Source organism: Bombyx mandarina, chromosome 26 (assembly GCF_030267445.1).
Source record: "Bombyx mandarina strain Sakado chromosome 26, ASM3026744v2".
Classification (NCBI taxonomy): Eukaryota; Metazoa; Arthropoda; class Insecta; order Lepidoptera; family Bombycidae; genus Bombyx; species Bombyx mandarina.
The window spans coordinates 3375640-3401886 of NC_143232.1; the positions used below are offsets into that span (position 1 = coordinate 3375640).

The 26247-nt window shown below is 39.9% G+C and overlaps 3 protein-coding genes across 3 annotated transcripts in view; 1 reads left to right on the plus strand and 2 right to left on the minus strand.

Annotated features, from left to right (window-relative positions):
* Window positions 1–3450: 3450 nt before the first annotated feature.
* On the minus strand, window positions 3451–15828 carry LOC149499780 (uncharacterized). The gene is made up of 7 exons (XM_089738738.1): window positions 15606–15828; window positions 12673–12887; window positions 11536–11784; window positions 10920–11048; window positions 5935–6104; window positions 5127–5216; window positions 3451–3626 (listed from the first exon to the last, which is right to left on the minus strand). The coding sequence occupies exons 1-7, from the start codon at window positions 15640–15642 to the stop codon at window positions 3566–3568; spliced, it is 951 nt and encodes a 316-aa protein (XP_089594864.1). The 5' UTR covers window positions 15643–15828; the 3' UTR covers window positions 3451–3565.
* Window positions 15829–18544: 2716 nt separating this feature from the next.
* Window positions 18545–19575, plus strand: GSTe2 (glutathione S-transferase epsilon 2). The gene has a single exon (XM_028175992.2). The coding sequence runs from the start codon at window positions 18874–18876 to the stop codon at window positions 19519–19521; it is 648 nt and encodes a 215-aa protein (XP_028031793.2). The 5' UTR covers window positions 18545–18873; the 3' UTR covers window positions 19522–19575.
* Window positions 19576–21908: 2333 nt separating this feature from the next.
* Window positions 21909–26247, minus strand: part of LOC114244221 (lateral signaling target protein 2 homolog) — a 59844-nt gene continuing 55505 nt past the window's right edge. The window contains exons 13-14 of the mRNA XM_089738792.1: window positions 26093–26247; window positions 21909–25533 (exon numbers count right to left, since the gene is read on the minus strand). Coding sequence (XP_089594918.1) covers window positions 25385–25533; window positions 26093–26247 — 304 coding nt within the window. The 3' untranslated portion in view covers window positions 21909–25384. The remainder of the gene's footprint in view (window positions 25534–26092) is intronic.

Sequence of the window (26247 nt, forward strand, 5' to 3'; positions counted from 1 at the left end):
AATACGTAGAATTTTGTTTTTAAGCTCATTTCTTGTGCGCACTCGGTAATATGCGTCTTAAACGTTTGAGAAGAAGACAATGTACAATAATGTAGATATTATGCATAATGTATATACGTATATGTGTATATATCTCACGAAAATCTCGCTTCGTCGTCTATGGACGACAGCCGTAGTCAAAGGGTGCATTCTCTATTTAACTATAACAATTGTGAGTTCCGTAGTGCTTGAAGTGCTATTTACTTCTTCTCAGTGGGTCGCGTTTCCGAACCGGTGGTAGATTTTGCGGAGCACGGCTCTTGCTAGGGTTCGTGTCAGCAACAACATCAGGTTTGAGCCCCGTAAACTCACCTCCTCCCCCGGTTACGCTGACATAGCCCCTCAAGGCTATCAGCTTAGGTAGGAAAGAAAACCCCACCTTTTTATATATTCTAAAGTCGCCTGTTTTATTAACAATTTAAGCGTTCTTCCACATGCTTTAAGCATTTCATATTTCCTTGAATTTACGATGTAATTATCGCCAATAAATGTCGTATATGCAACTCGAAGTACAGAATCCGAAATTTATGGTCGCCCTTATCCTTATCGACTGCGTGCAGCTTCACTAAACTGTATTTTACTTTGGAATTATTCCACGAAAAAAATATCAATATAACAGAATTTTCACTATTTAATTTGTATTGTTTACTAGCTGACCCGGCAGATTTCGTAGTGCCTCAATCGATAAATCAAAAACCTAAACTTTTGTAAAAAAATAAACTTAAAACAAACAAAAGGAATCCGTCCGACGGGGGACACGTCAAAGGAAAAACATTTTTATTATTTTTATTTAATTTCAAGCATTTTCATATTTATCTACCTTTTAAACCTCTGGACTTCCGCAAATAATTCAAGACCAAAATTTGCCATATCGGTCCAGCCGTTCTCGACTTTTCGCGAGACTAACGAACAGAAATTCATTTCTATATATATAGATGTCCTTGTATATTATACTAAAATCGTAGAGAGATTGTTTTTATGAAACCAGGACTGTCTAGACAACGGCCCGCGGCTTGTTTTCACAGGGCCCGCGACGCATGTTTTAACCTTTTTTTTCCTACTTAAGATGATAAATAAATAGCCTTGAGATGCCATTTCAGCACAGCCCTAACAAGTAGGTCAGCTCACGGGGCTCAACCTGACGACGTTGCTAACACTAACCCTAGCAAGGGCAGTGCTTCGCAGAATCTACCACCGGATCGGAAACGCGACCCACTGAGAAGATCCAGCGAGGAACTCAGTGGGCTGTGTCTGTGGGTTAATTTACTCGCCGAGCCCTTTGTCGCAAGCGACGGGTTCGGCGAGAACGATATTTTAATCAGAAAATGGTTTTGGATATAAATAGTTTAGATAATAGAATTCTTTGTCAAAACATAAAATCAATATTTAGTGTGATTTGTCTTTATTCTTGTAACATTCCGTTCCCATGACTTCATCTATAAGTGATGCTATCTTTTACTATTCTTTTTTTGAAAATATTTTTGTCCGGAAAGTATTTTGTTTTTGAAAATGATTTTTCTTCTGAAGTCCTCCAGTTTTTGTAGAAAATTTAATCAGCCCGCAAATGTTTTGCGGTAGGCAGCGGCTTGGCTCTGTCCCTGGCATTGCTAAAGTCCATAGGCGACGGTAACCACTCACCATCAGGTGGGGCCGTATGCTCGTCTGCCTACAAGGGCAATAAAAAAAAAATTATGTAGTTTGGACAGTCCGATCTAGACATTGGTCGTAGTAATTTGAATGCTGTTTTCATATTTAGCTGTGTGTGAAATGATCCCATCATCTTATTTTTACCATATCCCACCACCGATCATAGTTCATCCATACAATCTAAAAGCATTGTGTTCATCGATAGTGCAGTTTCAGATAACTTTTTGCCACGTACCTACCAGCCCAGTGTACCCACGCACATCAGGCTCTGGTATTGAATTCCCCTCCAAAGAGCTTCCCAAAGGTTATGTATGTTAGTATATGTCCCTCTTTAAACAAGACTTAAAGAGTCCTCGCCAACGGCTCGGCTATATATCTAGCATTGCTGATGTCCATAAGCGACTGTGACTGCTAATCATCGTGGACGTGGTGAAGTGTGTATACTTATATATTATAGCATAACATAGCATAGTATTAGCATAGCATTTAGTATATAACATAGTTAATAGGTGTAATCTCGTATGTCTCCCTAATAAGGCGGACCACCCAGAAACATAGGCTTCTTCATAATTGTAAACTAGGATTAAGATGATTATTAAACATGGAATACAGGCAAGAAGACGTTTTCCTTTAACATCTCCCAAAGTACAACATTACAGTGGTATGCACATCTGTCTACAATGAGCATAAAATAAAATGCTCACTGGTGGGAGGACCTCTTGTGAGTCCGCACGGGTAGGCACCACCACCCCGCCTATTTCCGCCGTGAAGCAGTAATGCGTTTCGGTTCGAAGGGTGGGGCAGCCGTTGTAACTATACTGAGATCTTAGAACTTATATCTCGAGGTGGGTGGCGCATCTACGTTGTAGATGTCTATGGGCTCCAGTAACCACTTAACACCAGGTGGGCTGTGAGCTCGTCCATTCATCTAAGCAATAAAAAAAATAAAAAAAAATTCTCATCATGATATCTAGATAGACTCCAGTAACCACCTAACGCCATTTAGGTAGTGAGGGCTTAATTTTTTTTTTCCAGTAGGTACTATATAATAATATATTCTATTATCAAACATCACTGTTCAAGATAAATCTAAAGAAAAATATTTCTTGATCTTTTCAATTCAAAAAATTAATTCAATCTTATTTCAAAATTTTCTTTTTCAACTTATCATTTTCACACCGAAACGAGAAATTACTATCGGTTTTCTTCGAAATTGATTGAATAATTTATTTTTGATCAACCTCTGCGCCAGATCTTGGCCAGATGTCGCGGATTACGTTCCACTAGCCACCTAATTTGTTAATTTCCAAGTCAAATGGTAAGAACGAAAATTCGATATTAAAAAATACGAAAATCATTTCAATCGCGAATATTTTAAATGTATCTAACTGTATTTTTTTTAAATCGGCAACTTATTTTAAACATTTATAAAAGATTGCTTTAAATACGAAACATACTCTCTTCGCGTTTCAACTTCCCGGCAAATACATTTTTTTTTTTTTTTTTATAATATAAATACTTTACTAACAATCACGCCACGTTAACTGGTCCCGTGATAAAGTTCGTAAAGAACTTGTGTTACAGGTACCAGATATCGGAAATAAATGTAAGATTTTTATTATACACATACATATATTTAATATACATCCATAACCCTGGAAAAGACATTTATATTTATCATACAAATATCTTCCCTTGGCGGGATTCGAACCCGCGACCCCCTAGTGTAGTGACCATGTCACTTACCACTACACCAGACGGACGTGAAAATAATTTAAAATAAAATCCATTTTTTAGGTATCAAATTTAATAAACAAATAGTTTTAAACATTAAGGCACAATGCTAATAAAATTAACCTGTGCAACGCATTTTGTTTATTTACCCAAAATGAGTGATCGGTACTTGGGGTCGCATTTTTAATAACTCGTTTTGAGCAGGTCTGAAATTTTTTAAACATATTATATATTCAATCAAATTGTCTTTAAGAACAGTGTCTACAGAAAACCAACTGGCCATAACTGAAATGTGTGTCTAAAATGTAAAAGTAATTTTAACAGCCTTAGTTTGTTGATAGGTTTATGCATACTAAATTGTTACCGGAGTCTTGAAATATTTATTTATTAAGCATTCTCTACCAGTCAACCAAAGGTAGTGCAGAGTAAATAGTGGTAGGTGCCATGAAATTTATATTAAGTTACGAATATATATACATATTATTATATACACAATCACATATACATACATACAAACATATAATAGTTTATACAGTATTAAAAGGAATATATTAATAAATTTCCTTAACAAATAACTTCATCTTATATAAGTTCATAACGATTCCGCTAACTTTTCCAACAGCATTCGCCGAACCCTTAACTTGAACGCGCAGCGGTTAGTAATAGTCCTGATCTCGAGAGGATGGAATGCGTCCATAGCAGAACAGATTGCACGACGAAAGAGTTACGAACATAAATAGAACTATGTGTGGGACAACGAATTAATTGAGGCTATTGAGAGAGAGAAATATCAATGTGTGTTCCGCTTTTGGAAGCGGAATGTTAACTTTTTTTTTTCGTACCTAATCGTTAATAACCTAAAGGGCTATTTTATTTCAATCTTATTATTTTCCTAACTAAGCTGGTAGCCTTAAGAGGCTATTCCAGCGTAACCTTAACTAGTAGGTGAGCTCACGGGGCTCAAACCTGACGACGTTGCTAACACGAACCCTAGCAAGAGCCGTGCTTCGCAGAATCTACCACCGGATCGGAAACGCGACCCACTGAGAAGATCCGGCGAGAAACTCAGTGGGCTGTGTCTGAGAGTTAATTTACTCGTCGAGCCCTTCGTCGTAAGCGACGGGTTCGACGAGAACGGTGACCGGTGCTTGAAGTACCTAGAAGCACCGTTCCCTACCTATGCCACCCTATGTTAATAGCTTTGAGAGGCTATTTCAGCTTCTCCTTGAGGTGCGGTGAGCTCACGGGGTTCAAACCGGGTGTGTTGCCACCCGATCCGGTGGACCGAATGGTAAACGGTCGACGTCACCCTAAAAACGTCATTATGGATTCTCCCGATCCACTAACGGTGCTTCCTAGGTACTTCAAGCACCGGTCACCGTTCTCGTCGAACCCGTCGCTTGCGACGAAGGGCTCGACGAGTAAATTAACTCTCAGACACAGCCCACTGAGTTTCTCGCCGGATCTTCTCAGTGGGTCGCGTTTCCGATCCGATGGTAGATTCTGCGAAGCACGGCTCTTGCTAGGGTTCGTCTTAGCAACGTCATCAGTTTTGAGCCCCGTGAGCTCACCTACAAAAGTTAGGGTTACGCTGATATAGCCTCTCAAGGCTATCAGCTTAGGTAGGAAAAAAAAAAAAAAAAAGGTAGGGGGGGAAAAGCAATAAATAAATAAAAAATATCAGAGAAGTAAAAAGCCTAATTTACCCTTCCGGATGACCTTTCCAGGAAATACTCTTTTCGATTATATCAAAACCTCTCTCGATGGGTGACTTATCGCAGATTCCAGTGCGTCGTCTGAAAAAAAACAATCATTTCCACGATACTACAGTTAGAAATCTAGACGAGACAGTCGTTATACAACTAGTTTGGGATTTAGAAGGCCCTCTCATATCTCAAGACATATCATTACTATCCTGTCCTTCTCCCAGTAACCTGGGGTCAGCGCAACATGTTTTCTCCTCCCAAACTCCTCTATCAATATCTATCTCTCCTCTATAGTGTGTTATAAGAGATTGCTGTACATGCCTGTAACTGGCTTACATACCAGTACTTAATTTTATACATGTTAATTTTAAGCTTGAATGTTTTGTGTGTATTGCTGTTGGTGTGTCTAAATAAATAAATAAATAAATCACATACCATTTCTTCGCTCACTCACTCTTACGTATATAATCTTTCACACCATCCATCCAGTTTTTCTTAGGTCTACCTCTTCTTCTAAAGACTTCCACAATTATAGGTAAAACTCTCTTAAACACTCTTTTTAAAAAACTCTCATATCTCAAGTTATATGACTCCAGTAAAGGCTTTACACTTGTATACAAATCAAGTTTGTTTTATTTTAAATTCTTTTTTCGTAATGTGGGCCCAAGCTTCCTTAAAAAAGCGAAGTTTAAAATCTTATCTAATAATAGTATAAGGACTGCTCTTGCTAGGATTTCTCTTAGCAAATTCTCTTAGATTGAGCCCGTGAGCTCACCTACCCGTAATAGGTACGGAAAAAAATACTCACGCAACGGTTTGATTCAAAATGCATCCAATGAATGCGCCATTACATTCTGTGCTGGTAAATAAATACGGGCCTGTGCATTTGGAGTTTGAATCGACCCTAAACACCGATGCTACACCAATTAAAACCTCATGCGTTCCTACCCAAGTCACCAGCGGACCGCCGTGGTCGTTCTGAAACCAAGAGTATATCCATGTAAATATATCAGCATAATTAGCAGTATGTTTTAGCAACGAAAATTCAAATTATTTCTAATATAAGTTAACGAATTAACGTCGCGTCATACATTAATAGCTCCCAAAGGTCTTACTACCGCTTAGCTCGTACTCTCAAATCGGATACGGTAGTAACTATGCCCCCCCCTCGTAGGCCCCTCAGGCCGACTCGCGGCGTTCGATGATGACGAAAAAGCAGAGCTACTGGCCGATACATTACAAACCCAGTGCACGCCCAGCACGCAATCCGTGGACCCTGTTCATGTAGAATTAGTAGACAGTGAGGTAGAACGCAGAGCCTCCTTGCCACCCTCGGATGCGTTACCACCCGTCACCCCGATGGAAGTTAAAGACTTGATCAAAGACCTACGTCCTCGCAAGGCTCCCGGTTCCGACGGTATATCCTGTTCATAGATTTAAGAAAACTGTCAAGGAACGTTTGTGCAACAAGGCATATTATAAAGTTAAGGATTTTTTACTAGATGGCACCACGTGGGAATGAGGCGTTCGCTCCTGGCCTTTTCATTTTTCATTATTATTATTATTTATTTGATTGGAATTTTTTTGACTTGTTTTTTTGTATACTGTAAATATGTTTTCTTGTTTAAAAAAAAAAGAAAATAGTTGAGAAAATACAAAAAAAAAAAAAGCCCGCTGAGTTTGTTTCGCCGGTTCTTCTCAGGACTGTGGCTTTTTTTGGAACCGGTGGTAGAGTTAACATTTTCTTTTACATTTTGACATTCAACAAGTGTGTTTTTGATGACATCCAAGTTGAAATAAATGATTTTGAATTTGAATTTGAATTTTAATATCTAACCGCGTTATTAAACTTCTACCCGTCCAACTCATCGTGATGTTGGCATCTATTTTCAATGCCGCTATGGCGAACTGTATCTTTCCCGCGGTGTGGAAAGAAGCGGACGTTATCGGCATACATAAACCCGGTAAACCAAAAAATCATCCGACGAGCTACCGCCCGATTAGCCTCCTCATGTCTCTAGGCAAACTGTATGAGCGTCTGCTCTACAAACGCCTCAGAGACTTCGTCTCATCCAAGGGCATTCTCATTGATGAACAATTCGGATTCCGTACAAGTCACTCATGCTTTCAAAAGGTGCACCGCTTCACGGAGCACATTCTTGCGGGGCTTAATCGACCAAAACCGTTATACACGGGAGCTCTCTTCTTCGACACCGCGAAAGCGTTCGACAAAGTCTGGCACAATGGTTTGATTTTCAAACTATTCAACATGGGCGTGCCGGATAGTCTCGTGCTCATCATACGGGACTTCTTGTCGAACCGCTCTTTTCGATATCGAGTCGAGGGAACCCGCTCCTCCCCACGACCTCTCACAGCTGGAGTCCCGCAAGGCTCTGTCCTCTCACCCCTCCTATTTAGCTTATTCGTCAACGATATCCCCGGTCGCCGCCGACCCATTTAGCTTTATTCGCCGACGACACGACTGTTTACTATTCCAGTAGAAATAAGTCCCTAATCGCGAAGAAGCTTCAGAGCGCAGCCCTAGCCCTAGGACAGTGGTTCCGAAAATGGCGCATAGACATCAACCCAGCGAAAAGTACTGCGATGCTATTTCAGAGGGGAAGCTCCTCACGGATTTCCTCCCGGATTAGGAGGAGGAATCTCACACCCCCGATTACTCTCTTTAGACAACCCATACCCTGGGCCAGGAAGGTCAAGTACCTGGGCGTTACCCTGGATGCATCGATGACATTCCGCCCGCATATAAAATCAGTCCGTGACCGTGCCGCTTTTATTCTCGGTAGACTCTACCCCTTGATCTGTAAGCGGAGTAAAATGTCCCTTCGGAACATGGTGACATTTTACAAAACTTGCATAAGGTCCGTCATGACTTACGCGAGTGTGGTGTTCGCTCACGCGGCCCGCACACACATAGACACCCTCCAATCCCTACAATCCCGCTTTTGCAGGTTAGCTGTCGGGGCTCCGTGGTTCGTGAGGAACGTTGACCTACACGACGACCTGGACCTCGAATCAATTCGGAAATACATGAAGTCAGCGTCGGAACGATACTTCGATAAGGCTATGCGTCATGATAATCGCCTTATCGTTGCCGCCGCTGACTACTCCCCGAATCCTGATCATGCAGGAGCCAGTCACCGTCGACGCCCTAGACACGTCCTTACGGATCCATCAGATCCAATAACCTTTGCATTAGATGCCTTCAGCTCTAATACTAGGAGCAGGCTTAGGGACCCCGGTAACCGTACTCGTCGAACTCGACAAAGAGGTCGACGTGCAACCTAACCCATGCATCAGCCCGCTGAGTTTCTCGCTGGATCTTCTCAGTGGGTCGCGATTCCGATCCGGCAGTAGATTCATTTGCAAAGCAGCTGCTCTTGAGTTGTTAGGTCTCCTTCGGAGGCGCTCGGGCAGTTGTTAGCAAATCCCGCCCCTCTTGGCTGAGCCTTTGCTCGCCCACCTGTCCTGGTGAAACTGGAAAGGCCTTCGGGCCACCAGTAAACTTTCAATCATAAAAAAAAAAAACATTAATAGCTGTGATTAGCCAACGATGACGTCATATCGCACGAACCAATCACAAATCAAGAAACGCAATAGTGGCATCAATAGTAGCAAAATTTAAAAAAAATATTACACGAAGAAAAAAGATGGACGCGCATGTCAATTCTATTTTGTAAAATAATTAAAAATAATATAATGAGTATTTGAAGAAGATAAACGCATTTATTCATTTTCTTGGCCACCTCAAGATACCTCTATGAAATAGACGCAACATTTATATTAAATCAAAACGGATATAATATAACTGTTATAAATATAGTATCTATTAATTTAAAACTGATATAATGGAATAAAAACGATGCAAAAACGAAAGATGAAGTAGAAGATTAAGATTAATTAAGATGTGTAACCGTTCCTAATCTAATGTTTTTGTTAATACTTTTTCCCTATGGACCCATGCAAACCTAAATAGATTTCTGCATGTATTTAGAATTACATATAGGGCAGATTATTATATATGTATGTATTTGTGTTTAACTGATATTTCAATGCGGCTACCATTATTTACTCTGCACTACTTTTGATTGACTGGTAGAAAATGGCTAAAGTATTAAGTCCGTCAATGTATATATTAAATATATATTTTTACTGGTGGTAGGTCCTCTTGTGAGTCCGCGCGGGTATGTACCACCGCCCTGCCTATTTCTGCCGTGAAGCAGTAATGCGCTTCGGTCTGAAGGGTAGGGCAGCCGTTGTAACTATACGAGATCTTAGAACTTATATCTCAAGGTGGGTGGCGCATTTACGTTGTGGATGTCTATAGGCTCCAGTAGCCACTTAACACCAGGTGGGCTGTGAGCTCGTCCACCAATCTAAGCAATAAAAAAAAATATTAAATGAAGTGTAATAAATGAATAAATAAGTAATTGTTGAAATCTTCACAGTATTTCAACGTTCAGAATGTAGGTGTAGTTACTGATTACCACATTCTAAATAAATTAAGTCACTTTTTCGTTTTAATAAAAACCAGATATTTTTATGTGATTGTAAATAAAGACATGAGTGGATGAAGGGGTTAAGTAGCATTTTTAAGATTTTTGAGTTTTTACTTTGAATGAAGCTGCTATGTTCCTGTAATCCATATTAGACCTTAAAACTTGGGGTTTAAAGGCTATTTTTAGAAATTGCATGTGCTGAAGGAGTTATGTACTTTTTTTTATTGCTTAGATGGGTGGACGAGCTCACAGCCCACCTGGTGTTAAGTGGTTACTGGAGTCCATAGACAACTGCAACGTAAATGTGCCACCCATATTGAGATATAAGTTCTAAGGCCTTAGTATAGTTATAACAGCAGCCCCACCTTTCAAACCGAAACACATTACTGCTTCACGGCAGAAATAGGCAAAGGCGGTGATACCTACCCGCGCGGACTCACAACAGGTCCTACCACCAGTAATTACGCAAATTATAATTTTGCGGGTTTCACTTTTATTACACGAGGTAAATAAAACTAGACACTACAAGACACCATAACCAATTGAAACTAAAATTACGTTTTACAAATAACTTAAATAGACGCGCGCGAATCTCGTAGCATGACGTCACGGGACACCTGCGCGTTCGGGAACTCCGATCGCGACCGATGACGCCCGAGCGCGACCGAGTGTTGCACGCTACAAATCCATAATAGACCTTAAAACTTCGAGCTTAAAGGCTATTTTTTAAAAATTGCATGTGATGAAGTAGTTATGTACGAAGAAAAAGTACAAGTAACCAAAAGTGTGTTAGGCGTTTTCTCAAAACTAGAGGTCCCGCAGTAGTCGAAATTCGACTATAATTAATTGGAATTGTAAGTTTGTACACTATTATGATTGTATTTTATACATCTGTAATTACAAATTTCGCCACTATAAAAATGGTAACAAAGACAAACAATATTTAATCTATTCTCAATTTGACAACAGACGTCAAGAACAAAAGTTTGACAATAAATAGTATGCATGCGTGTGTGCGTCAAATACATGGTATGTAGTGTGTGTAATGTTTTCTTTATTGATTTAATGTATCTCTTATGCGTTATTTAAAAAAAATATTAGCATTGTGCACTTCTTCTCTATATTCTCTATAAGTGTGCAAAATTTCATACTCCTCCGTCCGCGCAATTTTCGTAAAAAGGGATACAAAGTTTTTGCTTCACGTATTAATATATAGATTAACAAATTGTATCAGACCTCTTTCATCCACTCATATCTTCAATTATATCACGAATACCTGACAGATCCCAGTCGCGCCACCGTCGTTGCTTCGTCTGTCCAACTGACTAATGTTATCATCTGAATTGTTTTTTCTGGTATTTAACAATACAATACTAGGGTCCTTATTTTGGAAAGGCTTTTCACACTGAAATAAGATTACTAGTTTTATTTTATTTTATGTCATATTACGTGGACAATTTATAAATAATCTAGGTATACTAACATATAAATCTACAGTGGTTTTTACGGATGTTCCGCTATAACTACTAAACCATGCATCTGATTGACTTGATATCCATGTAGAAAATACATGTACTTAATGGATAGATGGGTGGACGAGCTCACAGCCCACCTGGTGTTTAGTGGTTACTGGAGCCCATAGACATCTACAACGTAAATGCGCCACCCACCTTGAGATATAAGCTGTAAGGTCTCAGTATAGTTACAACGGCTGCCCCGCCCTTTCAAACCGAAACGCATTACTGCTTCACGGCAGAAATAGACAGGGCGGTGTTACCTAACCGCGCGGACTCACAAGAGGTCCTACCACCAGTCAAAGTCACAATTGCTGGGGAATAAGGAGTCGCATGATCACTTCAAAGTAGGAATGAACTGGAATTTAAAATACTTACCGAATCATCTAAAATACCCTTCAGATTTTCGGGATTCGTTGCACAACCATCGGCCTCAGGTTTCCCTTTTAGTATCTGTTCACCCTTAGCGTTAATGTTCCCTTTACCGTCCGCGCATATCATGTAATTGTCTATCAAAATATTCATTCTTTCTATATCTTTATAAGCCTCTGTGCATTTTTCTTTATTCTGAAGCATTATCGGGGCGTAGTTCAAAGTGTCTTGATTGTAATTGGATACATCTTCTGGCTTTAAATTAAGCAAAAGGATTAAGCAAATTTAAGAACATCTAAAGCTATGCAATAATATATATTTTGTCCTAAATAACTAATTCCAAAATACAACTATTTTATAAAGAAAAATATGTTTAAACATGAATTTTGTTAAAGGATTTTTTTCACAATATTAGTTGAAGTCACATGAAAGAATGAGCAAGCAGTGTACTGTACCATGCATTACTCTTGATTTAAATTTAGATTCTACGTAATCGTCTTACTCATTGTTTCAATATAATCAAAACTCATAAATCGATATGCATCATACATTTAAGTGCCTTAGACACGTCCTTAGGGATCCATCAGATCCAATAACCCTAGAATTAGACGCCTTTAGCTCTATCACTAGAACTAGGGACGCCGCTAACCGTACTCATCGAATTCGGCAAAGAGGTCGACGTGCAACATAACCTAAACATCAGCCCGCTGAGTTTCTCGCTGGATCTTCTCAGCGGGTCGCGATTCCGATCCGGTAGTAGATTCATTCGCGAACTACTCTTGAGTTGTTAGGTTTCCTTTGCCTGCGCCCTTGCTTGCCCACCTGTCCTGGTAAAATGGGAAAGGCCTCCGGGCCACCAGTAATCTCTCAAACATAAAAAAAAACATTTAGGTGGCATTACGTTGATGTGTATGAACTCTGATAATCACCTAACACCAGGTGGGTTGTGAATGACGAATTATGGGTGAATAAAGTAACGGCTTATCTGGTTGCCAAAGCCAATAGATTTCACAATCGCCTACCCATCCGCATAGCCTAACAGCTTATACAACACCCTACTGAAATGTAGCAAACTTATCAAACATGCATGAGAATCAAACTGTAAATCTGTTTATGGTTCATAGAATATTTATCAAACAGTACCTTACGCCACTTCTCTTTATGTCCCCAGCCAAGGACAAGCGCGTCCGTGCCTGGCTCTTGGTATTTCCTTGCATAATTAACGTCTATAATCGCAGGCTTGTAAGAACATAATTGGGTGTACTTTTCATCGTTGAAGTCATATTCTGACTCCACTTTCACAATGGCAATGTCGATCCACGACCATTTTATGATCTTTAAATAGTCTAGCTCGTAAGCTGGATTGAGAAGATAAATCCGTATTAGCTCTCGCCGTTTGGCCGGTTAATTATTTATAAAGCAATGCCAATATTAATATTGGTGATTCTTGGGAAGATAATTTGAAAATGACGATTCAAAATAGCATGTAGGTACTTTGAAAAACGCAATATTCGTTCGGTCTATACATTAGTTAGTACTGCGTAAAATGAAACGTTTCAAGGAGACTTGAAAATAAAAAATAAAAAAGACGGTACATAGTTATAAAAATTCAAATGTCGACAAATAACAAGTTCGACTTTCGTAAAATGACATTAACAAAACCGCGGGATTAAACCGTAAAAGTAGTTTTAATCAACCGATATTCGAACTTCCAATTAAACGACTTGAAGAGTTGCTTTAGTGAGAGGATCTCATAAGGATCTGTTTGGCGCTCATAGAGAGATAACATGACCGTAGTCACTAGCTTCTGTTCTACCATTCCCTTCACTCGTACATGTCATTTTAATTACTTACTCCCTTCCAAATTATTTCAAACCCCACATTTAAGAACTTTTCCATATTGCCTTTGGCAAACGAGCATATGGTCTACCTTATGATAAGTAGCCACCTAAGCTCACGAACGTCGGCAATACAAGGTGGACAGCTGAGCCGTGGCCTAAAGTTGCCCCCTACTGTTGATTTTGTGAATCATTAACCATCAACCTAGCTATATTTCTAGCTTTATTACATCTATACTAATATATAAATCTACAGTGGTTTTTACGCATGTTTCGTTATAACTACTGAAACATGCCAACGATTGACTTGAAACTTGGTATCCATGTAGAATACATGCATACATACATACATGTACTTTTTTTTTTTTTTTTTTTTTTTTTTCCCTACCTATGCTGATAGCCTTGAGAGGCTATTTCAGCTTCACCCTAACGTTAGTAGGTGAGCTCGCGGGGCTCAACCGGAGAGTTGCTAACACTGACCCTAGCAAGAGCAGTGCTTCGCAGAATCTACCACCGGATCGGAAACGCGACCCACTGAGAAGATCCGGCGAGAAACTCAGTGGGCTGTGTCTATGGGTTAGTTCGCTCGTCGAGCCCTTCGTCGCAAGCGACGGGTTCGGGACTCCGGCGGTCAGTTGACGGGGACGAGAACGAGTTCCCTCTACTCGATATCGGAACGAACGGTTCGACAAGAAGTCTCGTATGATGAGCACGAGTCTGTCTGGCACTCCCATGTTGTACAGTTTATAAATTAAACCGTTGTGCCAGACTTTGTCGAACGTCTTCGCGATGTCGAAGAAGAGGGCGCCGGTCGGAATTTGTTTACGTCTATTTAGTCCTATCAGAATGTGCTCCGTGAGGCGGTGCACTTGTTGTACGCACGAGTGTTTAGAGCGGAATCCGAACTGTTCGTCTATGAGAATTTTGTTCGCGGTAACAAAATCCCAGAGGCGTTTCCTAAGGAGCCGTTCGTAAATTTTTCCTATCGTCGAGAGGAGACTAATCGGACGGTAACTAGAAGTTTCGTTTGTCGGTTTGCCCGGCTTATGTATACCGATAACGTCCGCTTCTTTCCACACCACGGGAAAGATGCAGTGCGTCATAGCGGCATTTAAAATTGTAGCCAACATTGCTATCAGTTGGACTGGCAAGAGTTTTAGCGCGCGGTTGTGGATGCCGTCGGAGCCGGGTGCCTTCCTAGGTTGGAGGTTGTGGATCGCATCTCTAACTGCGGACCCCGAACACACCGAGTTAGTCGACAGGGAGGTCGAGCGCAGAGCTTCCCTGCCGCCCTCGGACGCGTTACCCCCCATTACCACTGACGAAGTTAGAGACGCGATCCACAACCTCCAACCTAGTATGTACTTAATGAATAGGCTAATATTTATATGAGTGTTGGACTCCCTACACCAGTTGCGGGGGCGTTAATAATGCGAATCTTTGTGGGGCTGAGAAATAAGTTTCGGTAGGCAGCGGCTTGGCTCTGCCCCTGGCATTGCTGAAGTCCATGGGTGACGGGGTGGGCCGTATGCTCGTCTGCCTACAAGGGCAATAAAAAAAAATAAAAATAATAATAATTATAATGTTAATTTTAAAGGCCCGGCCAAGCGGACGGGTACAGCTATTTAGAATATTATTAAAACGTAGTTTGACAAATTTTTGCCAATCAATCTCGATTGGAAGTTCGAAAGCACAAAACGCTACTCCATTAACATCGTGTGTCCATTTGACACCATTTGAAGTCGTCGTGGCCTAACGGATAAGACGTCCGGTGCATTCGTGTTGAAGCGATGCACCGATGTTCGAATCTCTGGCGGGTACCAATTTTTCTAATGAAATACGTACTCAACAAATGTTCACGATTGACTTCCACGGTGAAGGAATAACATCGTGTAATAAAAATCAAACCCGCAACATTATAATTTGCGTAATTACTGTTGGTAGGACCTCTTGTGAGTCCGCGCGGGTGGGTACCACCACCTTGCCTATTTCTGCCGTGAAGCAGTAATGCGTTTCGGTTTGAAGGGTGGGGCAGCCGTTGTAACTATACTTGAGACCTTAGAACTTGTATCTTAAGGTGGGTGGCGCATTTACGTTGTGGATGTCTATGGGCTCCAGTAACCACTTAACTCCAGGTGGGCTGTGAGCTCGTCCACACACCTAAGCAATAAAAAAATAAAAAAAAATTGTAGGTGTAAAACTTTGAGAGCCATAAGTACCAAATTTTTGTCTACTCACATTTCGGCACACAGGTCAGTATCACCTTCTTTTTCATTTCCTTTGTACATGAATCTGAATTTAATTTATCCGTTGTTACATATCTCTTGTATCCGGCAATTACGTACAGATGTTTAACATCCGACACGCACGCAGCGGAAGTGATCACAAACCATTTACTGATGATTGCACCCCCGCACACCCAGAAGTCGTATTGTTGCGGAGATGGTGGCGCCTTCACCAGATAAACCTTTTAAAATGAACTATTTTCAGTATCATATCTCGGAAAAAAATCATGTAGACATTATTTAAATTGACTGGGCATTATTTAAATGAAGGGCTGACATTATTTAAATGAAGTCCATGGGCGACGGTAACCACTCACCACCAGGTGAGCCATATGCTCGTCTGCCCACGATCAAAAATAGACCAATCCACTCGTTCGCTGCCTCCACTATAAATATAGCGTAGCTTAACTTAGCAATTTAATATTACATGTCGCGTTAGAGCCGGTTCAATTGTTATGCACCATAAAGAGATGGTGGTAGTAAGCTATAAGTTTCGAATTAATGAAACCACGTGTTTATTTGTAAATAACGTTAATGTAGGTCCATTTTAAGGTTGGGTGAGGAAGAGCTCTTCTTCCCTCTCGGCGCCGTGCCGCCGTCGCCGAGCCGGGGGTCGGAGAAGGGCGTTTGTCCAGCTCCGGCCTCTATGAGGAGGCAGTCTCCTCCCGGTGATGGTCATGGGGCGACCTAAGGGGGTTAAGGCTGCGCCGCACGCCACCGTCACTCTAGCGCGCTGGCACCAGGAGGACGGGACGACGCGTTGGCGGCTGCGGACTGCGATGCGGTCCGCATTTTCGTCGTCGCTGTCGTTGCCGAACATACTGTGGAAGAGCAACCCGGTCGGCGGTGTATCGCGTTCCGACCCAGCAGGCTGGTTCTGGCCCAGCGGGGTATCCCGGAACACCAGCGGCATCGCCCGCGCGGCCTGCGAGGACCGCCGTACCGCGGAGACCGACGTAGTTGGTCGTCGACTATCGCCTCAACGACCCGTCGGTCGGGCGTCCTCGTGGTGGCGCCGCGTGTCTGGTTGTAATGTTAACCGCGGGAACCCCCTACTCTGACCGGGTTTTGACCCCGGACGGAGATCGGACGTCGGGTGTAAGAGTGCAGGGGATTCGTTTAGTGAGTGGGCCCTAAAATTCCTTGGGCCCGCGGTCTGCTCCCAACACCTTGCAGATCGTTGAGTCCCACATACCCCGCGCGCCCCCTAGGCGCAGGGACCTCGTAGGAGGTTCGGCCCCCGGCCCGAAAAAAGAAAAAAGGGCCATTTTAAGGAAAACTTACAGCATACGGCTTATCAGAATCTATAGTATTTCCGCCCCTTATTCTTCGCTCAGAAAAAGAACCTGAAATTTAAATTTACTATCACTAAAAGTAACTACATTTAAGACGTTAATAAATTTAACTAATACGAAGACATTTTGTGGGAAATTTTCAGAATTGAGGACGAATTAGAATACGGAGAACTATTGCCTTCTTTCTCGTCTTAACACTTCGTCAGTAGAAAAGAAATTATTGTTCAAAATATCAATTGTTTCAATTCATATTGACTCGCTAATCAGTGTTAATAGGGTCATAAACAATCCGGATTCCTTAGAATTAAATAAGTTTTATATCAAGCAAGTATTATATCCAACTATATGAACTGAGCAGACATTTTGTTTTTTCAAACCACGGGCGTCCTCTCGGTCCGAGATTTCCCGAAGGTTCGCCATAATGTGGGAGGCCTACCGCGCGGCGTTTTCCGGTACGCGGTCGCCACTCGAAAACTTTTCGGCCCTAGCGACCATCTCTTCTACGAGCAGTGTACACTGTCCACCGCCAATTTGATTTACAATCCTTGCATATGTATATATCCTTACACATCCCAGACATATCTAGGTAGATTCATATACTCATGTCTAGGAAGATTACAATATATTTGAATGTATTTGGATATAAACAGACATAACGAGTTCCAGACGTTATGCATGTCTGGAACATATATGGTTTGATACAAACGTTATCGGAATATCGAAACTGTAAAATTGACTTCGTTAATTTTATTGGAAGGTAGATCTAAATAATATAGTTTAATGTTGGTAGGTATGTACCCGCAAGTTTGACTTCAACCTGATAAGTTGGATAGTCTATGGGCTTCGGTAGCCGGTATATCACCAGCCGGACCGCGGTATCGTCTGCATATTCATCATCGTCATCATCACTATCAGTCACTCACTGCTGGACAAAGGCCGCTCCCAATCCATACCACTGAGCTCGATCCTCGAGTCTCCTCATCCCCCTCTGGCCACTGTACGGGGATCATCGCACCACCTAACCAGTGTGCTTAGTGAGAGTTTTTAACGTTCCCGATAGCGTAAAAGTTAACTCAAATTTCTATGGAGTTGGAACGTTTTCCTTCGTTTGGCGCTAGGGGCGCTGTTCCGACTGCATTAGTTAACTGTTTCGACTGCATACAAATTTTAGTTAACTTTAACGCTAGCGAGAATGTTAAAATACTCGCACTAAGCACACTGGAAGCGTCCCGCCGCCCGCGCTACGTTTTCCATTGCGCGGTCTGCATATTTGACAACGATAAATAATTAAAACTCACATTTCATAGATATTACGAACCAAACAAACAATACACAGTCAAAATGCGATAACATATTTTTAAGAAGTCGTTTATGTATTTTGTATTTTTACTAATTTTATTTGAAAAAAGTATACAATCAATCAATCTCATTTTATGCTTCGAGGCGAATCAATTAACTGTAGGCTTACTGATATTTCAATCTTTAAAAAATAACAAATTAAATTTGCTGGTAGAAATACGTTGTTCAGTTTTATTTAATCACTGCTTTTCTTTTTTTTTTCTTTTTGTTAAAATACAATATTTTACTGTACAGGAGATGTATGGAAATTGTAGTGCAAGGTAGAGGGGGAAGAGGTCGACCGAAGAAGACATAGATGGAGTGTGTGAATGACGATATGAGAGAGAGAGGAGTGAGTGTCGAGATGACGGCTGATAGAAGAGAATGGAAGAGAAAAATTAGCTGTGCCGACCCCGCCTAGTGGGATAAGGTGGAGAAAGGGAAGACAATATTTTACTGTGGGTTTTTAAATTAACTGCGCATGCGTAAAGCCATGACGCAATTCGCATACAACGTGGAATGATAAAAAATATTTTATCGACACTCAGATAAAACTGTTGATAAAATCCAAGAAGTGCTCAGTCGAAAATGTCTATAATTATTTACCAAACATCAGTCAGTCCGCCGGCCAGGTCTGCACTTATGGTCGTAAACATTCTCGGTATCAAAGTGGAAACAAGAGAAGTGAATTTACCAAGAAGATATCACTATTCGCAGGAATATTTAGAGAAGAACCCTCTACATACAGTACCGATTCTTGAAGAAGATGATCTGGTGATTGCCGACAGCCACGCTATCATAACGTATTTAGTATCGAAATATGGTGAGGAAAAACACGAAAGCATGTACCCTAAGGACTTGAAAATACGAGCGATAATCGACCAAATGCTGTACTTCGATGCGACCATTCTATTCCCCAGATTGAAAACTGTGATATATAGTGTCGTGAGGGGACAAGGTATGTCGCGAGAACAAACCGCAGATATCCAGGAAGCGTACGATGTTTTAGAAATATATTTGAGTAAAAACATTTTTGTGGCTGGCAATGAAGTCACGGTTGCCGACATTTCGTGTGTTGCTACTCTATCGTCGCTCGACTGTGTGTTGCCAGTCGATAAAAAACACGTAAATGTTAACAGATGGTGGGCTACATTAAACAAAGAAAAATGGTATAAGGAAGTTAATGTACCAGGTCTAGAGTTATTTAGAAGTTTTATTAAACAATTCTTGAACTAATAAAACAAACTTATTTTTATAATATTGAATTGCTTTCCTGTCTTAATTAGTTTCTAAAGACCTTTTTTTTTTTTTTTTTTATTGCTTAGATGAGTGGACGAGCTCACAGCCCACCTGGTGTTAAGTGGTTACTGGAGCCCATAGACATCTACAACGTAAATGCGCCACCCATCTTTGAGATATAAGTTCTAAGATCTCAGTATAGTTACAGCGGCTACCCCACCCTTCAAACCGAAACGCATTAACTGCTTCACGGCAGAAATAGGCAGGGCGGTGGTACCTACCCGTGCGGACTCACAAGAGGTCCTACCACCAGTGATTACGCAAATTATAATTTTGCGGGTTTTTGACTTTTATTACACGATGTTATTCCTTCACCGTGGAAGTCAATCGTGAACATTTGTTAAGTACGTATTTCATTAGAAAAATTGGTACCCGCCTGCGGGATTCGAACACCGGTGCATCGCAACAACGAATACACCGGACGTCTTATCCTTTAGGCCACGACGACTTCAAATTACCTTATCGCTGTCATAGTCACACTTTTTTTTTTTTTATTGCTTAGATGTGTGGACGAGCTCACAGCCCACCTGGTGTTAAGTGGTTACTGGAGCCCATAGACATCTACAACGTAAATGCACCACCCATCTTTGAGATATAAGTTCTAAGGTCTCAGTATAGTTACAACGGCTGCCCCACCCTTCAAACCGAAACGCATTACTCCTTCACGGCATAAATAGGCAGGGCGGTGGTACCTACCCGCGCGGACTCACAAGAGGTCCTACCACCAGTAAAACATTGGCTTGAGCAATGGGTACAATCAAACCGCTTATCATAGCTGACAGCTCTCAAGCCTTCTTTGAAGATCATATCCGTGGGTGCAAGGCTATTTGGTTAAAGCGACATTTTTGCAACTTTACAGGAGACATATCTAAAGTTTAAAAATTGGAAAAATACCATGAATGACAAAAAAAACTTCATCTGTTTGAATGGGGTAAACTTAATTGAAGTTCAATTTAAAACATCAAATTTTTTATGCTAAAAATACCAAATAAAACGGACCTTTAATTACAAAGACAAATGTCGCCTATTAATCGCCTTAATGAAGTCGTCGTGGCCTAAAAGATAAGATGTTCGGTGCGTATCTTGCGATGGATCGGTGTTCGAATCCCGCTGGCGGACACCAATATTTCTAATCAAATACGTACATAACAAATGCTCACAATTGACTTCTACGGTGAAGGAATAACATCGTGTAATAAAAATCAAACCCGCAAAATTATAATTTGCGTAATTACTGTTGGTAGGACCTCTTGTGAGTCCGCATGGGTAGGTACCACCACCCCGCCTATTTCTGCCGTGAAGCAGTAATGCGTTTCGGTTTGAAGGGTGGGGTAGCCGTTGCAACTATACTGAGACCTTAGAACTTATATCTCAAGGTGGGTGGCGCATTTATGGTCTATGGGCTCCAGTAACCACTTAACACCAGGTGGGCTGTATATGATATAATTTCTAGAAAGGCACTTCTTATGAACAAACGTGACCAGTACCGATGAACTTCGCTCTTACGTTGAGTAAAATGAGTGAAGGGGAAAGTGTTATGCGTTCCGATCGCCGCTGCTCGTGGACATCAGCGACCTCAGAGGCGTCAATCACCAACCTGTTCACGACCATTGAATGCTTCACCGTATTTTGAAAAGAAGACGTCTTAAGACTCGAGCAATAAATACCATGAGATGTTTACTGTGGACAAAGACAACTGGTTCGATTTGTCGAGATCGTGTCGAACAGTAATGAGCGATTTAGTGGGCAACTTCATTCTGTTAATTTTGTGTCACGGTGCGCGCACATCGTAAAATTTCACTCTCATCAATTTTTCATAACGCGCCTAAAGAAGTATAGCTTCAAAAACGCAAGATACTTGACAGATGCCTGAATCTCACTTACATTTTCAAGATAAGCTTGCATGTATACAAGTTCCGAACAACAGCAAAGGTACCGTCGGTCTACCGAGCAATATCACCCGCTCGGTGGAAGATCTATCCTCCGTCGTTTAAACGTCCCAAAGAGAGATGTTTATTGTGAACAAAGCCAATTGGTTCAACTGATCGAGATCATTTTAAGCAATTACTTTTGGATCTCAGTTTGACGGCGTCTATGACGTCACCGATTACGTCAAATCTTTATTGGGAATATCTATGCTGAAAATTGAACATTAATATACGCATCTTTTAACGGTAGACAGCGGCTTGGCTCTCCCCCTGACTTTGCTGAAGTCCACGGGCGACGGTAACCACTTACTATAAGGCGGGCTGTATGCTCATCTGCCTACAAGGGCAATTTTTTTTTTTTATCTGGAAATAGTCCTTTAAAATAAGAATAAATCGATCTATATACGAATTTATTTACAAGTTCTTTTTTATTTGTTTTTGTAATGTGTGTAACAATATCATATACATATATATATATTTATTTATCTTATAACAAATATTTGAAAAATATTTTTAATGGTGTGTGTCCATACTTATTTTTATACAAATTAAAAAAAAAACAGCTAACCGTTACTATCATACTTAAAATTACTTTGTTTTGATGTTGATATAAAAAATAAACTTTATGTCGCCCGTTTTAGAACTCACTTTTCTCCACATACATATTCATGAATTAAGGTCGTTTTTTAAATTGCAAAATAACACTTTCATATTTTATTATACAAAAAAAACAGGTCCTGCGAATCTACATTAGTGATAATTGTTGTACTCCACAAGTGCGTGATCCCTCGCAATGAATCTGGACAATGAGCAAGAATATATATATTTTTAAACATCAACATCACAACAATTTATACACTAAATATTCAACCTTTACAAAATTTACATACGACGTTTTTTTTTAACAGTACAGTAGTTCACTTAAAAAATATTTTACAAAAAAAAAAAACTAACGCCTTAAAAGAGTATAAAAAAATTATGGAATCTTTTAATAAAAAAAAACTTATTATTTTATCATTACTTTATATCGACAACACTTTCTCTTATGAAAATATATTTTTTCGTATCGTTAATATAATATGTAATTCGTGAGTAAACAATGTTTATCATAAAAAGACGTAGGTAATAATATTACAAAGTTAATATTTAAAAAAATAGATGTGTCTCGTTAAAATTAACTTTTATTCTTTATTTTATTATTGGGGGTCTATTTTACGGTACTAGATATATTTTATATTAATATTTGTTTTATGTCAATAACAAGATCTCTATTGTAATTTTTCACAAGCATAACGGCGCGATAATCATTTATTTATTATCATTTAAAATGTATTTGTTTATTTAATGCAACAAAAAAAAAACGTACTTACAAATTACTTACTAGCGCTTACTTAGATTATTGAAAATCGGAGCACACTCGATAATCATAAATGACGAGCAAATGTATTTACTGATCGAAAAAAAATTCTGAGTTTTAATGAATAAACAGGCAATTTTAGAGAGCTATCTTTTTAAAGGAAACAGATTTTTTTTTATTATATTTTTAAATCACCATTTCAATATCAGTCGACGATGTAAAGGACGAAATAGTTTAGTAGAGACAAAAATTAACACAAAACAAATTAATTAGCTTTAAACCAGAGTCATCAATCATGTATTAACATTAAAATTTTAATTGTCAAAGTGGTGTATCATCGATCGATGGGGATATTACGAAATTTCATAAAATGGTATTGAAACCGCTCGCTGGCAAGTTCTCGGCGCACTTGATGATAGCTGTTGCCGTCGCTAAGGGTTTTTTTTTTTTTGACATGTTACATGAACTTTATTGATATGGCCTAAGCGAAGACAAATTAAAGCCTTTTAACTTGCAGCCATGTGAGCTGTTTTCGAATTATTGTAAAACAACGCACGTTTAGTTTTATGCCGTGATTGTTCAGATATGATATATTATAAGATATAAGATTTAATAAGTAAACGCTATTCCGTCTTCTTCCGTCTTTGTTGGATGAGAAAAAAAACAATATTTTTTTAAAATTAATTTACAAAGAATAATAACCTCTTTGTTATGAAAAAATCTAAAGCTTGTACCGTAAAATGGGGGAAATCGGGACACTTTTTAAGTTCGACATTGATTTTTATCGTTTTTTGTTTTTGTAGTAATAGACGGAGATCATAATGGTTCCGGTAATTTAAATTTTCATTTATCATGCATTAAGATATGGTTTATTAAATAACAATCATAAAAAGTTACAAAAACTCACTTGTCCCTATTCACACATGCGTTGGGGGTGAATCGGGTCGCTTAATCGGGTAGTTTTTCAATAGGGTTGGCACTATTTATTTGTTAGGTAGGTACCTAATTTTAGGTATTAACTTTTTAATATATTTAATGAGTTACAAAACTTTGATGACTAAATTAAACTATTTAATATTCTTAAACACTAAATAAAAGTCATTTTCAGTTCAACAGAGTTAAATCTAACAACTCAACAAAAGTATTGTGACATCCCAGATTTGTCCCTATTCCCCCCAATCTACTGTAGTAACTTAATCATAATCGCAGTCGAGTCCAAAAATAAATGTTAATATTAAAATCACTCACGGAAACACCAAAAGATGGCGCTATAATTAAATTTAGATTGATTTTTTTGACTAAGTTAAAAATAGGACTACTTTTTCGGCAATACACTGAAAGTTTCGACACTATTACTTCGAAATTATAGAGCGTTATTTTTCAACGAACGAATATTTTTCAGCACTCCAACATCTCAATGCGAGTATTACATGCAACTGTATAAGTCGTCAGTCTGGCTTTGTATGTACTGTATATTTTTTAGACTTAACGGGAACATTACATCGACTTATATGAGCGAGTAGTCATAATAAAAATCGAACGAAAAACATAACTGTTTGGACAACTCTAGACTCAATCGACGAAATTAATCGATATTCCATTGTAAAGTACGTAAATTAGACTATCGATAACGCGTCACTAGTCGTGAGTGCGTATACAGGGTGTGTCGAAACAATTCCGGAAAACAAAGTCAAGGCGACGTGCACTAAAACACAGTATTCTGATACTAAAAGTCACGTGCGGCATTATTTTTTTGTAACTAAAAATGTACGGCATTTTGGGGGAGCTCAGGAGCCATAATAAAAAAAAAAAAAAATTTTCCTCAGAATACAAGGTGATTATCAGAGCTTTATAGACCCGTTATAACAAGACCTTTAAGTGTATTTATAAAATCGATCGCCATTTGTATGACGATGCGTTACTTGGGTACGGTACGACAGATTGGACTGTTTTTTTTTTTTTTTTTTTCGTTTTTTGATAATTGTCAGGAAGAGGTAGCGATATCGGCAATTGATAGTTCATATAAGAAATAACCTAGACTATCTAATCAACACTTTTGGACATTCTTCTTATACAAGGACTTATAAAGCTTCTTATGAATACCGCGAGTATTTCTGCTGCATTTGGAACCTAAATAGTTATTACGGCAATTTTAACCAGTTTATTCTCCTTTCGACACAAGGAACTGCTCCAGTACAGCCGGTATTTTATCATCTCGGCAGCAAAACTTAAAAACGTCATGTTCTTTTTTTAGTTCAACAAGCAAATGAGAATGCGTTTCGGGTGAATTAAATACGAACACGCGCCCGATGTTAGTAATCTTAAGGACAAAATTACGTCACTTACATCGTAGTGATACAGGAAAAAGCTAAACGAGAATTTAACGATTTACTGTTGACAGCTTCGCTTGTAGAGTGAATTAATTACTGAAAACGCTCAATAGGTGGCGCTGAAATCAAAATTTTAGCACTATTGAAAGAAGTTACAAAATTAATGGTACAGCAAAGACTAAGTTTCACCGATGATTCTGGTTCGCTGTCTGCGCACGGCGGCAAGTCGTAGCTATACTCCTGAAGCATTCCTCGCAGACGCGCACCGGCTTCAGCTGTCCGTAGCGGGGTAATGGTATCGAGTTAGAACTACACGACGCGCAGAACACTTTACCTGCGAAAATAACGTACATATATCTTAACGTATAACGAATGAAAATAACGTATTCGTACGAAAGAGAGAGAGTACGCTTTCCTCCTCCTCCTTCAGTCGATCGCTCATTGCTGAGCATCGTGATGCGCCCGCCTGTGACCTTTTTTTGTAATTTTTAGCCACTTATGTCGGTCGGTGGCACAGTGAAGTGCGTGGCTCAGTCTAATGTCCAGATACTCAGACACTTGGTCACACGCTTTATTGTACACAAAATAAATAAGAATGCAAAACATTGGATATAAAAAGTACAATGTGCATATTTGTGTTTTTTATTTATTGCTTATATGTGTGAGCGAGCTCACAGCTCACCTGGTGTTAAGTGGTTACTGGAGCCCATAGACATCTGCAACGTAAATGCGCCACGCACCTTGAGATATAAGTTCTAAGGTCTCAAGTATAGTTACAATGGTTGCCCCACCCTTCAAGCCAAAACGCATTACTGCTTCAAGGCAGAAGGGTGGTGGTACCTACCCGCGCGGACTCACAAGAGGTCCTACCACAGGTCAATGTTCGTACGTACCACAGTTCCTACAGTGATGTCTTCTTCTAAAAGCGGTAAAGTGCGCGTCGCACCGCATGCAGGCGGGCGCCGCTATATCCGGCACCCACTCCGGAGCTCGTTCCACGCTAGCGTTCGCTTCGCTAGCCACGCTCGCAGTGGGACGGCGTTCTTCC